The 16,417-nt window shown below is 42.9% G+C and overlaps 1 protein-coding gene across 1 annotated transcript in view; it reads left to right on the top strand.

Moving 5' to 3' along the window:
* GRB2 (growth factor receptor bound protein 2) overlaps positions 1–16,417 on the top strand; it is a 52,739-nt gene that overhangs the window by 31,442 nt on the left and 4,880 nt on the right. The window contains exons 3-4 of the mRNA XM_084273409.1: positions 7,970–8,067; positions 14,156–14,278. Of these exons, the coding sequence (XP_084129535.1) occupies positions 7,970–8,067; positions 14,156–14,278 (221 nt within the window). The remainder of the gene's footprint in view (positions 1–7,969; positions 8,068–14,155; positions 14,279–16,417) is intronic.

Raw genomic sequence — 16,417 nt, 5'->3', positions numbered from 1 at the left:
CTTTTTTTTGTTGTTATTTTCTGGTAGAGTGACTTTTGACCTCCATCCCTCAGAGCCTGTGCCAAGAGCTCTGACAAAAGCCTTACGATTTCATTAAAGGCCTGAAAAGTTGTAGTTGGTTGTACTTGGATAAATAGTCCAGAGCATATGATAACAGATGTGTTTTATGCTTGGTGTCCATGTTTCTTCACTTGAAGGGATAGCTAGAAACAGCCCCTCTCTTAACATGGCCTGCATTGACCACAGATGCAGGAATAGAAAGGAGATCTTACTCTGACCACTAGGTAAAAAGTAGCTCTTTCCAAATTTTTCTTCTCAAAATTGAGGCCTTGTTTAGATGCTTAATACAATGTATACTCAGTTCTTTATGTACAGATGTGCCTACATGCATTTGGGTTATTTTTGTGTGTGGTTTTGGATTTTGAACCTTTCCCAAATAGAGCAGGTTTTTACTCAGAATTCAAGGCTTGCTTCTGTCATCAGTAAAAAGGGAAGACAGCACAGAGCTCTATAGGCTTCAGTTTTGTTTTTTGCTTCAATTTATGTGCTTCACTGATGATTTTTCTTTTGGGACCCTGCTTAAACCCAAATTAAGCAGCACTAATCTGTTTTCTCTATAAATAAAAACTTATTAGGAAAAACACTCATTTGCAAGCAAATGACCATCCCCACTAGGACCTGAGTAAAGAAATCCACAACAGAAAACTGACAATATGCTGTGCTCCTCAATGCTTCCAAATTCGATGTGGACAGGGTTTGAGAATAAGGAAGGATGTTTTGTCTTCTGTTTCCGTGATAACATCCTGAGCACTACAGCTAGTTATAAAAGGCGGCTGGTCCTGGTCTTTAGTCACTGTAAACTAACCCTTAGTCTGTTAGGGAAAAACAACACTCCCCTTCCTCTTTTTAAGAAACTGCCCTTAGGAATCCCATTGCGTTTTGCTCTCTGCACACGCGAGCCGAGCTGTGGACCTCAGGCTGTGCTAACAATCTCTTTACATTTCTACCAAGCACTGAAACATGACAGCAGCACTCAAGTGTTCAACAGTCATCCCTACCTTAGGAAGTTCATCAGAAGCAGTGTTCACTTAAGCACCATAAAAGTTGCTGAACATAAAATGAATCTCACTTCTGAGAGGCTCTGCTGTTACTGAAACACTGGCCTTTTAGACAAGAGAAGCCTAATTAGAACACTAGCTACTTCTAGCTCTCCAAGGCTATTTTTGTTTGGGTTGTAAAATCACCAATGCTGATTTTTCCTGCAGGCTACCATTTGTTCTATAACTGAGATTTTGCATCATCACCTTCTTGAAATACACGCAATTTGTGGTATCTATAGCTTAACCTTTACACAAGCAGCAATAGTGGGAGGAAGAATTTGAAGAGAGTTCTGTAATTGCCGACGCTGACATCTCACTGTCCTTCACAGGCAGTGTAGGCAGGACCTGTAGACTTTACTGTACTTGCCTGTCAGCACAACTAAGGATTTCTTGACTATTGTATCTCTCTATCTGGAGCTTTGCATGGTGAAATATTACATGGAATTGTAACTGCAACTTGCCTTTATCCCGTGTGGTTACCAGTAACATCGTTTCCCGTATCTTACTCAGCTCATTCTCTCCATCAGCCTTTCAAAGAATCGTCATGGTTGGAAAAGATCTTCAAGATCATCAAGACCAACCATCAGTGTCACGCCACCGTAACCTCCAAATCACCTCCCAAAACACCATGTCTACCTGTTTTTTGAAAAGCTACAGGGACAGTGACTCCCCCGCCCCCCCTGGGCAGCTTGTTCCAATGCTTCATCAGTCTAGTGGTGAAGAAATTTTTCCTGATACCCAATCTGAACCTCCCCTGGTGCAACTTGAACCTGTTCCCTCTTGTCCTGTCACTAGTTACTAGGGAGAAGAGGCCAACACCCACCTCACTACAACCTCCTTTCAGGTAGCTGTGGAGAGCAATCAGGTCTTCTTTCAGCTTTCTCTTCTCCAGGCTGAGCAGGGAACCTTCTGAAGGTTAGGGAAATACTGGATTTGCCTCTGATTGTTTGTTTATATGGAACAAACCTACAGTGAGGATTTGTGCAATAGACTTGGGAGACAATACTATTTACAGTTGGGAAAGAACAGTGTAGTTCCCACAGTGGCTGCATCCTGTGACTGTGGTAAAAACTGTCAGTGTGAAAAGTCGGTGTGTGTGCACCGTGCTGAAGTGTCAGTCGCCACTGCGGATAAAGCTTCTGACAAAAGCATGCTAGAGGAGTGGGAAAGAGGCCCTTGTACTTGGTATTCGTTGTGTGGAAGACTCTCTGAATTATTATTAGGTTTGTATTTTGTGCTTTTTTGTGTGCCTTTGAAAAGAAGGGTGGCAGAAGTGCTTCTGTGGTGATACTGAGTGGGGGTGAGGTTGAGAATGAAAACCTGTATCCACAACACATTATTGCATTAGGTTACAGTTCACGGGCCGTGTTTAGGTGTTGTGCCTTGGTAGCTGAGTGCACTTCAAGAAACAGCCTTTCTCTGGCTGCTTCCAGTAACACTTGCTCAGTTGTTAAGCGTTTTCTGCATCACCTAGAGAGCAAATGTTGATGAGCATATTGAAACACAGGGATTTAGGTTTTGACCTGAAAAACATGGATATTTTGCATTTCCTAATGTAATTTGGGGAAAAGCCTAAAGTATTTTGCCAGTTATATGTTCTTGAGCTGTTAATCTTAATTGTCTAACGTGTCTTTTTGCATTGAATGTTTGAACCTAAAATTAACTGTACTCTGTGTCATGATGAGTAGTAAATCAAGAAAAGGAACATTCCAACTTAACTTGGCCTGGGTTGTGATGCCATTTTAATGATGCAGCCACCTTGTTGCTGGTGTTGGGCAGCCAGAATGAAGAGGATTCATTTGTTCAGGGGATTTGGTGTACCATGAGGATGAGGCAGGGAGCTGCAGGTTACCAAGCTGTGGCATTGCATTGTTCTGCAAAACCCTGAAAAGATTAATTTGGATATTCTGTGGTGCCATTTATAGTAAGCTTGTAGGGAAAAACAATGCTATATAATGATAATGGATTGTGTCAAACTTGTTCTCTTGAATCCAGGTGCAGCTTCCCCAGAGGCAGTGGGTGCTTGCTGGTTTTTGTACCTAGAACGAAAAGCTCTCTGGAAGATTAGAACTGTCCTCCCAGCCATTCCACCCTGAGACAAGTAATGTCCAGGCTTTAAAATTCACTTGCAGAATTGCTGCCTTTGAGTTATTTGTTCACTTTTTAAATTTTCATTCCTGCCCTAGTTTGAGTGTCCAAGAACTTTTCTTGGATTCATGAGACTTTGGGAGTGTTTTTAATACACTGCATTGTTTTCTTTATGGCAGCTCAACTTTGTTGAGCAGAAAAGCCACATTGGCAGCTAACAGGTTGTATTTGAGCAGCTTTGTTACCTTCTGTTTCAATCAGCAAGAATCCTGAAACCTTACAGTTCTGGGAAGAGAGGAGGTTCAGCTAAAACTTGGAGCCTTCTTTGAACAGGTTTCTTGGGTTTTGTCTCTCCAAAACCCAAGCGTTCTGTTGAATTTGGCTAAATTTGCAAATGTAAGTACTTTTTGGGCCTTATGTTTAGTTTCATGTTTGCATATGGGAGTCAGCTTGAGAGTTGAGATGCCAGATCATCTTATTAATTCCGATTTAGCGCTTACGTCTTCCTGAAAGTTCTTTGGTTTTGAGAGGATCAGGACTGGTGTGTAACGAATCACAAGGGTGGAAAGCTGTGCTTAGAAATATATGCCAGGTATAGGTTTGAAAATGGCCGGGAATTTTTGTTGTGTGTGAGCTGTTCCAGCTAAAACTTGGTGACTGCCTTGTTTTGTGTCTCTTCAGCAGTGCCTCTTCTCCATTTCCATGGGAACAGATGGGGTTTTGTTGATAAGAGATCTATTATCAGACTAGGAAACTGACGGGCAGCAGTTGAGCCACTATTACTGTAAACCAGGGCTGACTCCAGGCTGAGGACATCACATGGCAGTATGTGTTCAAATCCAGTGGCTAAAAATATCCTCCTCCTTCCTCCTCTCAGGCACAGATGCCCCAGTATGAAAGGAAGAGTTACTCTGGCATAGACTTGATTAGTTCTGTGGCAGACACGGGGACTGGCTGCAAAGGAATACTTTCATGTTTTGGCCTATACAAAGAGCAGCAGTTTTTAACAGTTGTTGAGATAAACAAGTGGTTCTGCCTGTTAGATATTTTTGCAGACTCTGAAGGTTGTCTCAGTTTAGGGCAGTAAATCTTTAAATTTCGTTTTGATGCTTAATTTTATCTGTATTTATTTGTACTTGGGGATATTTTCAAAGCAAGATCCAGTGATATATGCAGTACTTAGAGTAAATTTTATAGCTTTGGGAAGTCTGGGAAAATCTTAACGGTGGTTCAGTTAAACTTTATTTTTCTTGGAGGCATAGCACTGTGTTTTAATTATCCAGATGATAAATTTTAATGGTAATTATTGTCTGGAAATCTGTTGTTGGCCAGTTGGAGGTACAAGAGAGATAGATTTACTGGATGCTTTTCTTAAAATAGGTGGCAGCAAAATGGCTTCATTACATGAAGTCAGGTCTGTCATTTCAGTGGGTTTAAACTTTAAAAGAGACTGCAGTGTCAGATGTAAACATCTAGGTCAGGTATCTGAGTGCAGAGAGTTCCTTCGTGTGTTCCGGACTTATTCATTACTGACATACAACTAAATAAGTGTCAGTGGCATAAGCTTTATGAAAGTTTGCTTGATGAAGCATTGGGAGCAGCTCCAGTGGTTTCTGTTTCAGACACTGTCAGAAAAAATGGGGTTTGTAGATACCTGTTTTGTGAACGTGGAGCTTTGTAAAGAAAACAGCAAGTTCTGTTGCCTCTGGACTAGTGCACGTGGGGGACCCAGCAAGGGGAAGGCAGGGTGCTTACCGGGGAGGTGACTCTGTGCGTAAGCTCCCTGGCGTATAATAGGGAACGGATACTTTGGCTGCCTGCCGGGATGTGACTGGAGCTGTGACGTCTAGTTCAAACGATCTTAGAAAGGACAACCAGCTATGAAGATACGTCAGTCTGGGTGTGAAGCAGGAAAAAAGTCCTTTGAGCAAACAAAGCCACTGAAGGAGGGGAACTGTGGAGGTTTATTACAACTCACATCCCCTGAACAGGTTGGACGTGCATATGTGTAAGCAGTTCACATTAAGGTGCCTCTTATCCAGCTATCTTTTCCCCGGTCACAAAGCTTCATGCATGCCTCAGCAATGCTTCCTCACTGGTGTTTGGCTTCAGGCCAAACATTAATGAGTACCCCAAGCCCTATGTGATTTGGCTTCTCCAAATCTATCAGCATCTCTTCAGAGCAAGATAAAACTCATTAAAATAATTTACATTTGGGCACTAGAATTTCAGATAATTTTTAATACCTCCTGCCAAAAGCACAAATATGTTGTAGTCCCCTTTTATATAAAGCTACAATTTACTTGCTTTTTTTATTCTTGGAAAAAGGACAGACTGACATACGCAGTCTGGTGGTAATGAAATGAGTTTGTAGTACACAATCTTATCAAAGGTTTGATCCGTGCTGTCTGTGATAGAGGAACACTATTGCTCACTATTGCATAAGATTTGGCTTATTAGAAATCACATCAAAATCTGTCATGTTTGGGTTTTATTGTATTGTAACTACTCTGGTGCTGGCAGCTGAGGTATATAACAACCAAACTTCCCAGTCCTTCAAGCTATGTGCCAAGACCCTTGCATGACCGAGTGGTAGAGCTGGGCTTCAGCCTTGTGCCCTCTGTCTCCCTAGCCTCTGTGCAGTTCATTTTTTTTACATACCTGTTTTTAATCTCCATCCTCCTTGCTCAGTACCCCAGAGCTGTCTGCTGGTGTCATCTACTCGTATTTCTTATTCTGGACGTGAATCCGTTTCTGCACAGACCTCGGGCTCACAGTCGGTACAGTGGTTGTGAGATGTGCACCAGGGTTTTTTTTTGCTTTAAGGCAATTCAGCAGACATCATCTGATCTGCGTGAGCTGTCCATGTGCAGGTTTTACCTCAGAGCCTCTTACAGAGCCACACTTGAACTGCTCATGACCTGTGGTCAGATTACCCTTGCTAAATGACTGAACTGTAATGTGGGCTAGAACAATGTTGTAAATAAATGGAAGCTCAAAGTAGTAACTGCTCAACAGATAGCTTGAATATAAAAAGAGGATCTTTTTAGTATTAAAATCTCTTCAACTGAAAATATCCTGAAATGGGCCATAAAGGGGCTTATCTGTGTTCACCTGAAGTTCTGCAGATGTGGCCCTGCTGCTGGGCTGGTTCCCCAATGGAAGGGCTGGGCCACGTAGCTGCTACCCACAGTAATTCACTGAGCAGATCCAGATGCCATTCTCCTTTTGCTTCACCAGAGTTCTCTTCTGTTGGTGAGGAGGTTTTCCATTTCTATACGTAGCAGTCAGCAGGCACATCAGGGTGTTGTATGTCACGTATTTCTGAAACGCTGGAAAATTTGATCTTTAGAGTTGAATCTTCTGAAGCACTCCCATCAGCTACAAGAATGTAATGTCTGCAATTTTGGAAGTAGAAGCAGCAGTAACTGCTTGTGAAGATTTTGGGGTTTGGTGGGTGTCTTCACCATAACTGCATGTGTATGTAGCATGGGATCTCTGGATCTGCATTCATGTTATCTTTCTCTTTCCATCCCACGTTCAGGCAGCACTAAACATGTGATACTTCTGTGACTTCAGGCAGTATTTTTTAAATTTTTTTTTAAACTCAGATCCAGCTTTTTGTTGACCATTGTTGCAAAGTTAAAGAACCACCTCAGAAGGCTGAGAGAGAGTGAAAGTGGTGCTTGGAGGAGAAGTGTTGTGGCCCTTTAAAATTAAGAGGGAGCTGGTTCTGTGCAATGTTTACTTTCAAAACCAAATACAATCTTTTTGAGGAGAGGTAGTTTCAAATTTATAGCATTATCTTCTGTAAATAGTCATGCTACTACATTATTCAAGAAACGACCTTCAGTCAGTGTACCAGGCTGGTCTGGTCTACTGTACCAGTTGGCAATGAAAAATAAAGTGCCAAAATTTTTAGAAGCAGCATGCTTTGAAATGCCAATTTGTGCTTTTTTTAAGTTACCTGTTCACGTGGCTCCTCCCTTGTGACTGCTGAACTTCTATTTTAGAATAAAGATGCAGCAAGAAAAGCATCCCCTTTAAAAGGAAAAAGAAAGTTTGCTCACTTAGGTGTGCTGTTTGTGTTCAACCTGCTTTGTTAACAGAGAAGTGGTCAGCAGGCAACTCACTGTTCCTGCTGTCTGATTTCACCTGGTTTTAACTTGTATCGGCAAAATCAGCTGAAGCAGGCAGTTGTATCTGCAGCTGGGCTGTACTAATATTGTCATGAGGGAGAGTTTTTGTAAAAATAGCTGTAATTACAGCTATAACAGATGTTGCCTAGAACCTTTAACGTGTGCAACCAACCGGTGCAATGCAGAAAAGCTAGATGAAATCACATTTGTGCTGAAAGCATCAGCTTTATTAGTTAAATTCAGGAAATTGTGATCATTAGAAGTGATAAAGAAACAGTTTTTCATGTTGCAGGTTTTGGACAGAAGTTTTTGGTGATGACAACCAACTTAATCTTTGGCACAGATCTCAGTCTATAGTTATATTGATAAAAGTACCTTTGGACTTCGTGACTCTCTTACTGAAGCTTGGGGGTTTGGCATTAAACTCCTTTGTCCATTTTACATTACTCACCCAGCTTTTTGTTCCCCAGAGTTCTGAGCACTGGGGAGATGCAGTGGAGCAGGATGAGTAGCACCATTTTTTTATAGGCTGTCTTACAAGAGCAGTCTTTGGAACAAGAATGGGAAAAATAAGATAGCACTTTCATCAGTTTTGTTGTATCTTGAAATGTGGTAAGCCTATTTTTTGTTTTCTCCCATCAGGTTTTGAATGAAGAATGCGATCAGAATTGGTACAAGGCAGAACTCAACGGCAAAGACGGCTTCATTCCCAAGAACTACATAGAAATGAAACCACATCCGTAAGTAGAGCTTTGGTGTTAGGCTCCCTTGATCTTATTTGCATGCATCCTCTCTAGCAGAGGGGAAGTTCTCTGCTGAATGCTTTGCAAAGTGTGCCTTGCCAGATCTACCGAAATGTATGGCTAGATAAAGGATGGTTATTGAGTTGTAGCTCTGGCTGTAGTGTTTACTGTAACTCATTTCACAGCTACATCTATAGCAGGGTAGTTTTAGAAGCTTTTCAGGCTCTGCTCTGGTGTTTTGCTGTAGGGTCAGACAGACTGACCTTGGGGGTAGCAGGGACAAGCCAGCAAAAAACTCTCTACTGACGAGTTGTCACCACCACTGTCCTCAAGAAAAAGAGCAACAGTGTTTCTGTGATGAGTCTCTATTTCACTCTTACCTGCTATGCTAAGTAAAAGCTGTGGTATTCAGAGCTTAACCAGGAAAATATGTAAGGATATGGGGAGTTGAACTCTTAGTATGTCACATACTAAGTATAGAATCACAGAACATTTGAGGTTGGACAGGACCTGTAAGAGTCATCTGGTTCCACACCATGCCTGCAAAACAGGCCAACTTCAAAGTTGAATACTGCTACACAAGTACAGTTGCACTGATTTGTAGCCCTAGAGAACTGTACTTAGGTAACTACTTAAATGTTTTCTCTTGGCTATCAAGAATCAAGTGTATGAAAACAGTAGCATTTCATGACTGGGTCTTTCTTTGTATCAGTTCTTGTATTTCTTTTGTCTTCTACTAAACTCTGGTTCTGTCAACCTTTTTGATCCTTCAACATCTGAACAAGAAAACAGTGAGCTTGGGGTAACAGATTCAAAGGGGAGAAAAGATTTAGGATGGAGCAGCAAAACCTGTAATCAGGGGTTTTACAAAGAGCTATACTGGTTCAGTTTCCCACAAAAAAATGATGATTGATTTGTTAATTGTTGGCTGTAATTATGGCATAAAGGTGTTGCAGTTAAACCCAATGAAGAATTATTTTTCTAAAGGCTCTGTCGAAAAGGCAGAAGGAAGCTTTTGAGGGACTGCCCAAGAAGGAGAGGAGCTGTGCTGCTTTAGTGCAGCTGAGTGGGAACTGAAGCAAGGATGCACCAGAAAGTTCTGAAATGGTTTCAAGCCTTGTCTGCTGCAGTAGCACGTCTAGTTTACCCTGATCGTGGTAGTCCACTGGGGATCACAAAATGTGTGTTGCAATTCTTCTCTCATTGGTATGAATCATCATACATCTTCTCATAATAATTTTCAGGCATTTGAGTTATACTGTAACAATGTCTCCTATGATGATGATCAGTTTGTTCTGTAATTATCCCCGGTATTTTGTTCTGGAGGGATAGAACTGTCAGGCTTTCACTTTCTGATATGAAACAGGAATGAACAATGTCTAAGCCTGCAAGTGGGTGAATTTGGTCGTGTTTTTTAAGCAGAGATAATTTGACCTTTTCTGAAGATGTTTAAACTGGTGATGGCAACTGGATAGGGTTAGCTCCATGTGTCAGCAGTGCTGGGAGCCTTAACTAGTGCATTAACAGCCCTGGGGATTTACATGCAAAAGTTTTCATGGTGTAGTGTTGGCTTAGCTGTAATGCAGAGCGCTCTGAGTAGTCCAGCAGGTCATACAAAAAGAAAATTGGAGGCAGCTGACCAGGTGTGACAAAGAGAATGTTCCTTTTCTCAGGCTTGTATCAAACTGTGTTGTGGGAAGGTGGCACAAGAGCTTTTCAAGAGCATGGAAGAAAGCAACTATCTGAGACTTAAATCCTCCAGCCCTGTAGCTAGTCTTAAATGCAGCGAGTTTCCTTGCTTCTGTTTTGCAAGTCTTCAGTTTGCTTTGTAACTGTTAGCAAATGAAGCTGAGAGGAAAATGTGGTGTTTCTCTGTCACCAGCTGAGTCACCTGGATTCTGAAGAGTTAATCTGAATCACCACATCAATTAACAAAGCAAAGATGTAAGTAGACATAGGCATGATAGTTGAAGAGCAGCTGCAGGAAGCTCTGGGCAGGGAGGCTTCCTGTGAAGGCACGTCAGTGCAGTTCAGCGGCAGGACGACCGTCCTCTCTTCAAGGGGCAGGGGTGGAATTTGCTGTTTGTGAAGCAGCCTGGACCACACTGTGTTGAATCTCAAGTGTTTGTAATCAGTTTTTCTCGAAGGTGCTGCTGAAGTCTCACTGCTGTATTGTAACTTGTGTGGAGGGAATGGCCCGATGGTTGTGCCAAGTAAAGCCAAGCAAATTGCCAAACTGCCCATCAAAATGGGTCTGAATCATAGAATCATAGGAGTTGGAAGGGACCTCAAGAGATCATCGGGTCCAACCCCCCTGCCAAAGCAGCTCCCCAGCTCATATTGCACAGGTCAGTGTCCAGACAGGGCTGGAATCTCTCCAGAGGAGGAGACTCCACACCCCCTGGGCAGCCTGTCCCAGGGCTCCCTCACCCTCACTGGGGAAAAGTTCTTCCACGTATCGTTGTGGAACTTCCTGTGCTCCAACTTGCAGCCATTGCCCCTTGTCCTGTCCCCACAGACACTGAAAAGGGGCTGCCCATTCCCCCTGTGTCCAACACTTCAGATATTGATAACCATTGATCAGATCCCCTCTCAGTCTTCTTTTCTCCAGGCTGAACAGCCCCAGCTCACTCAGCCTTTTCTCATAGGGGAGATGCTCCAGGCCCTTCATCATCTTTGTAGCCTCCTCTGGACTCTCTCCAGGAGATCCCTGTCTTTTTTTTTCTCCCAGGGAGCCCAGAACTGGACACAATACTCCAGGTGATATGAACCTTGTACCAACCTGTGCGTCTCCCTCTAGCACTGCAGTATCAGCAGTAACACCTGGGTTTGGGTTTGAGTGCTGACTGGGTGATTTTCACCTGCCTTACAAAGCTAGTGGGAGCCAAGGGTTACCAAGCTTAGCCCCTTCAGCAGGGAAGCTGTGGAAATGTCGTGGTCCCTTTCTTTGGGCTCATTCTCCTTGTGTGATTTTTGAGATTTTTGTTAATACTTTCAGTCATTCTGTAGCAACGCTGCAGGTGTGCACAGCACTCCTGATGCTTTACAAGCCTGTTCTCCAGTAGACAGGAGTCCTTAAAAATAACTCTGTTTCTTTCATGTGGAGTTTTCTTTTCGTCTTTTTTTATATTTAGAATGCGAGCTTCTTTTCCTCCGAACGGTTAAAGTGGTAGAGAAGTCATAAAGCTGCAAGGGAGTTCAGATAGACTAGAAATCTTTTGCAGTTCTTGAAGTGCATTAGAAACAGGTGGCAGAAAATGTTAAGAACAAGATGTTGTTACTTTGGAAGCATTATTTCCTTTAATCGAATCGTACGTGTCTTTGTATTGAATCAGTAAAGTTCAGGGGGGAAACAGGGTATACTTTTGAGGTTTTGGGCAGGATTATAGAAGTTCTTAGGTTTGTTTTTCCAAGTCACATGCAAATAACTGAGAATTATTTGAGAACTAAACAGAATTAAAACATTTTGTAAACAAGAACTATGGCAAGATACCTAAAATCCTAATAAAAAGTTTGCTTTACGTAACGTTTGCCAGGGGCAAAATTCAAGATTTCTCAATTTTATTTTATTTTTTTTTCCTGAAAATTGTGCCAGAAACCCAGGAAACAAATTCCTACCTTTGAATTCCGAAGGAGTTTCATATAATGTTTTCTCTTGGCTGATTTTCAGAGGTGACAGTGCAATGAGACACAGGTAGATGCTCCCTCAAGTGTCTCTGCAACTGCCTTGGGTACCGAGGAGGAGCATAGGTTGCAAACCACCAGGAAAGTACTAAATGCCATGGAGCTCCTTATCACTGGAAATAAAATGGTTGTGGGAGAAAGCTTTTCCCTTCCATCCCAGGGGATAAAGAGTATACAAGACTTGCAAACAAGTAAAACATGTCCAGGTGATTGTGGAAACCAAGTTTGTAAACAAGATGTATCGTTTTCAGTGCCAAAATGAGCTACGTAACTAAATGGAGTAAATACTCCTTTTACAAGGGGATATTACAAGTTGTTTTATTGAATGTGTTGCTTATAGTAGAAATAGATCTGTGGACTCATCAAACGATGTAATGCAAATGTGTTTCTGTAGCCCTCTGTGATAAGCAGCTACTGGAGACTGACAGTGAGAGGAGTGAGTGCTGCCAATAGCTGGCAAGTGTGGGAATCGAGTAGCTGGGTCCTCCTTCACCTCTAGAGATCACTTCCTCTTAGGGAGGAAGATCTGGTGACGTGACTTCACAAAAGCTTCAACTTCTCTTAAGAACAACTGTTTCAGGGAGGATTTTGCAACTTCTGTTATATTGCTGCACTGAAACCTTCACTGTAGAAAGTAAGGTGGAGCTTTGTGAGTGGAGTTCTTGTTATTAAATGCTCCTCTGATCTGTGTGGTTGGAGGCTGTGGTGCGTACTTCTGTCCTGTGTGATCTGGCACTCAGAACTGAAAGCTGTACTTTTTGGTTGCGAACGTGGTTCTGCTTTTCCCATACCTTGTGACATAGCACTCAGCCCTTGTTTGCTGGAACAGCCTGAAAATGCAAATGTAAGTGTGGTAAGAATCCCGTGACCAGGGGCGGTTGGTCAGCACTGATGATCTGGTTGCCTGAGATAGGTTCCCCGTGGTGTCCTGGAGGTGGTCAGGCTGTGGCTGTGACTTCCGCACAGCTGTCAAGACTTTCCAGCATGGCTCCCATGGTGCAGCTTCTCGATGTGACTGCTTGTGAGAGAGCTGCTAGACTGTCCTGACTCTGCAGGAGGAAGCAAGAAAACAGGCTCCTGAAACAAGTATTACCAGCATCTTTCCTAGAATCAAAATGCAAAGAGCTCAGTGCTCCTCTGCAATGAAAGAAAGACCTTGAAGAGGACCTTTCTCACTTGCTCTGCCTGTAACTCCACTCCTGGAACCTGCCTTATCTTTCTGATACTTTGATACCTGCCTTTGGCCAACGTGCTCTGGTTGGGGTCAGAAAGATTGGGCTGCAGGAGCAACCAGCTGCTGAACGAGGCCACTGCGCTCTCCCTGCTGAAGTAGTCATGTCTTACCACCTGATCTAAAAGAGACCAGAAGTTGGTTGTGATACAAACATGTGCTTCCCATTTGAGCAGGAGGGGTCAGTCTACCCACCAGATCTCATTTCTACAGCTGTGATGTTTCTGGAGAGAAACCTGTGAGTGACCTCCCAGTGTTTCCTTCACATTTTGCAAGTACTGGGGTTTTTAAAAGATTACTACCTGCTAAAATAGTGATGTTTCTGTGCTAACTCTTAAGAACTTAAATGTTCTATATTGTTTGCTCTGCAAATCATGACTAAAGCATGGATGGCTTCTCCTTAGGAGGTATAAGTGATAAAGGAGACTGTGTAGTAGTTACTCCCCACTGAGCATCATAATGAAATAAATGCTACTATGTTACAGGGAGTTTCAGTAGTCACAAGCCACCACTGCAGGACTTTTGTTGTCTGAGTTGGTGGCATCATACTGTTTGGACAATTAAAACTTTGCATGTGAAGACATGAGACTGTTCTTTAGTGACAGAGGAAGGGACTTGTGTTTCTTGCTTTAGCTAGGCATTTAATCTGTTTGACATCAGGCCTGATTACTGAGATAGTAGTGCTGGCCACAGTAGACATTTCAACTTTGTCCAAGGTTGTAGACAGTTCCCAGGGTAGTCATCTTAGTCATACAAAGCAAAGCATTGCTGTGCAGCAATTGTGCATGTTAGTTTGTTGTCATGATGTTTTATAGGCTAAACTGCAGGTACAGCAGGGTGCCAAACAATGTGAATAAACAAAATTTATTAAACTCTGAGTGGGGCTTTTTCCATCTCTGAGATAAATTTGAGGATTTCAGTCTTACCACAACTCTGTTTAGCTAAATTAGGTGAAATAGGGCTATTGCAGCCCCTGCTTATCAAGTCATGGTTGCTTCATTGCCAAGGCAGTTGTGAAAAGCTGCGTGGTTGGGCAGCCTGTATTGGAGTGGCAGTGAGGTGCAGTCTGTTGGGAATCATTTCAGCTCTGTGTGAATACCTACATCTGGCTCCTCCATTAAAGATGAAAATTCTTAACTTTCCCATTGTTTTCTTTTCCTCACTCCACAGGTGGTTTTTTGGAAAGATTCCCCGAGCAAAGGCTGAAGAGATGTTAGGCAAACAGAGACACGATGGTGCCTTCCTCATCAGGGAGAGCGAGAGTGCCCCTGGGGACTTCTCCCTCTCAGTCAAGTAAGTAATGCCCAGAAGCAATGGTGTGGTAATCAGGCCAACTACTGCTCATTTGGACTACTGGGTAAAGGACAGATGATTATCAATGTTGAGGAGCAGGAATAATCTTCTAGATGCCCTGTGGCATTCCTGTTCTTCCAGTGATCCGTATTTGTTCCCTCTTTAATACAGCAAATGTGTATGCTCTGGTGTGTAGTGAGCCCGCAGGGCTGACCTGGTGGCATGTTAGTTCCTGTAGTCTCAGGCACTATCTGTTGGTTTGGTTTGTTTGTGGATCCCATTCCTTCTCCTTAGAGCCACAAAGTGTCCAGTGTGCACGTGTTCTCTCCCATCCTCCTTAATTCCTCTTCTGCAGTACAAGTCCTTGCTCCATCTTCTCTCATTGTAGTACATTTCCTGATACACTTTTCATGTCTGCTCTGCACGTGCTTTGGGGGTATTCACATTGTCTGGCACTGGGACACAGAGGTGTGAAAAGAGGCCTCTCCCATCTCTCACAACTGCATTCCACATTGGTAGAGAAACTCAGTGTAGTAACAGGGAAGTGAGGAGGAGCAGATCCCATCCTTAAAGAACCTTACTAGAAATACTGGCCTTCAACCAGCAGCAGTCCCTGCCAGTTAGCTGTGACCCCAGATACCCTGCTGCCTATCCTGCCCATCTGACATCACTGTAAAATCAAGGTATTAGGAACTCAAAAGGGTGTGTTGTCATTGAATGTGGGTTGGGAGGAATTCTGTCCTCAGCATTTTATTTTGCCTTTTTCTTTATTTTCAGTAATAATTCCCCTTACCTACCAGAAAGGGACAATATCTTCTTTAGAATCCTAATGATAACTTTTAATGCACCATTCCTAGCTTTCTGTTTTCTGTGGTTATCAATGATCTTCATTGGCAGGATTGGGTGGGGTTTTTTCTGGTCATCTTTAGTCTGTAACCCAGTTTTTATTACCCTGTACAGCAGCACTGAGTTGTGCCAACAAACTGGGTTAAAGCCACTGATTTTAAGAGGTGTTTATATTTCTGTCTTGAGCTGGAATACTGGATATTTCATTGCAGAAAGTGCATTCCTTTAAATTGTTAGCCTGCCTGTTAGCTTAGTGTTGCCATCTGGTGGTAATGTCTCTGCTGATTTTATATTATTTTTCTGTTTTGTTTAATTTAGAAAAATCTTTTTTCCTAAGCAGTGATCTGGAGGATTTGAAGCGGTGGGTCAGAAGCTTTCAGGTTGAGGAAGGGAGTGCAGAGGCAGCACTCAGGACTTATTTTCATGTTAACTTTGTAGCCAAAATAGTGTCTGCATTTTCAGCCAATGTATAGAAGCAGTGCATGCCCTGCAGGCAACAGTTGTCTCCTCAGTGCTTTGGACTGAAGGAAAAATACTGATGTGCCATTTGTCTGGAAAATCCCGATGAACCCTTTGGAGTTCCCCTTTATTCACATTTAAATTGTTGGAAAAGTAGCTTCAACTGAATCCCATCATTTGTCAGAAAGAATTGTTGACATAGAATGGGAGTTCCTAAGTTCCATGTACAGCGTTTCCTTTCAGGCTTTGGGGGGGGGGATTTTTTCTCTTTTTTCTCTTTTTTCCTTCCTTTTTTTGAGGACCAGAGAGGTCCTTTTGTTTTGCAAGACAGTCTTTTGCATAAATCCAGGCTGGCTGCCAAAAGAGACAATCCTACCCTCCCTGTGGCAGCGATCTCCCAGCAGTTTACCTATAATGGGGCTGGTGTTTGAGCATTGCAGTATCACATGCACCCAGTGGTGCTGCCTGAGGGAGGGACTGAGACAGAAGTACAGGACCATAGCAGGAGTAGCACAAACCTCAGTTGGCTGAGTCAGTTGTGGAATTGCTGTGTGTGAAGAGCTAAAACCAAAGTGCTTGTGCTCTCTGACTTCAAAATCTTGTAGTTGGGAATGTGAAGCAGAAGGCACTGTGGTGCAGCTCCTTCAGTGTGACCTTGTATTTGTGCTGCCAAGTCCCTGGCCTGTGTCCAGGGTGTTCTGTGCACTGTCTTCAGCTCAGGTGACTGTGTACGTACATCAAGAAGTACGCGGACTGGATGCCAGCTGTGTGGCAGTGTGCTCTGAAGTGTATGTGGATCAGGAGAAAGAGCATTGTGACACTAGAAAGCCTTGA

This window comes from Gallinula chloropus (genome assembly GCF_964237585.1).
Source record: "Gallinula chloropus genome assembly, chromosome: 20".
Taxonomy (NCBI): Eukaryota; Metazoa; Chordata; class Aves; order Gruiformes; family Rallidae; genus Gallinula; species Gallinula chloropus.
Note: the sequence above shows the minus strand (reverse complement) of the source record. Positions and strands in the feature narration are given on the sequence as shown.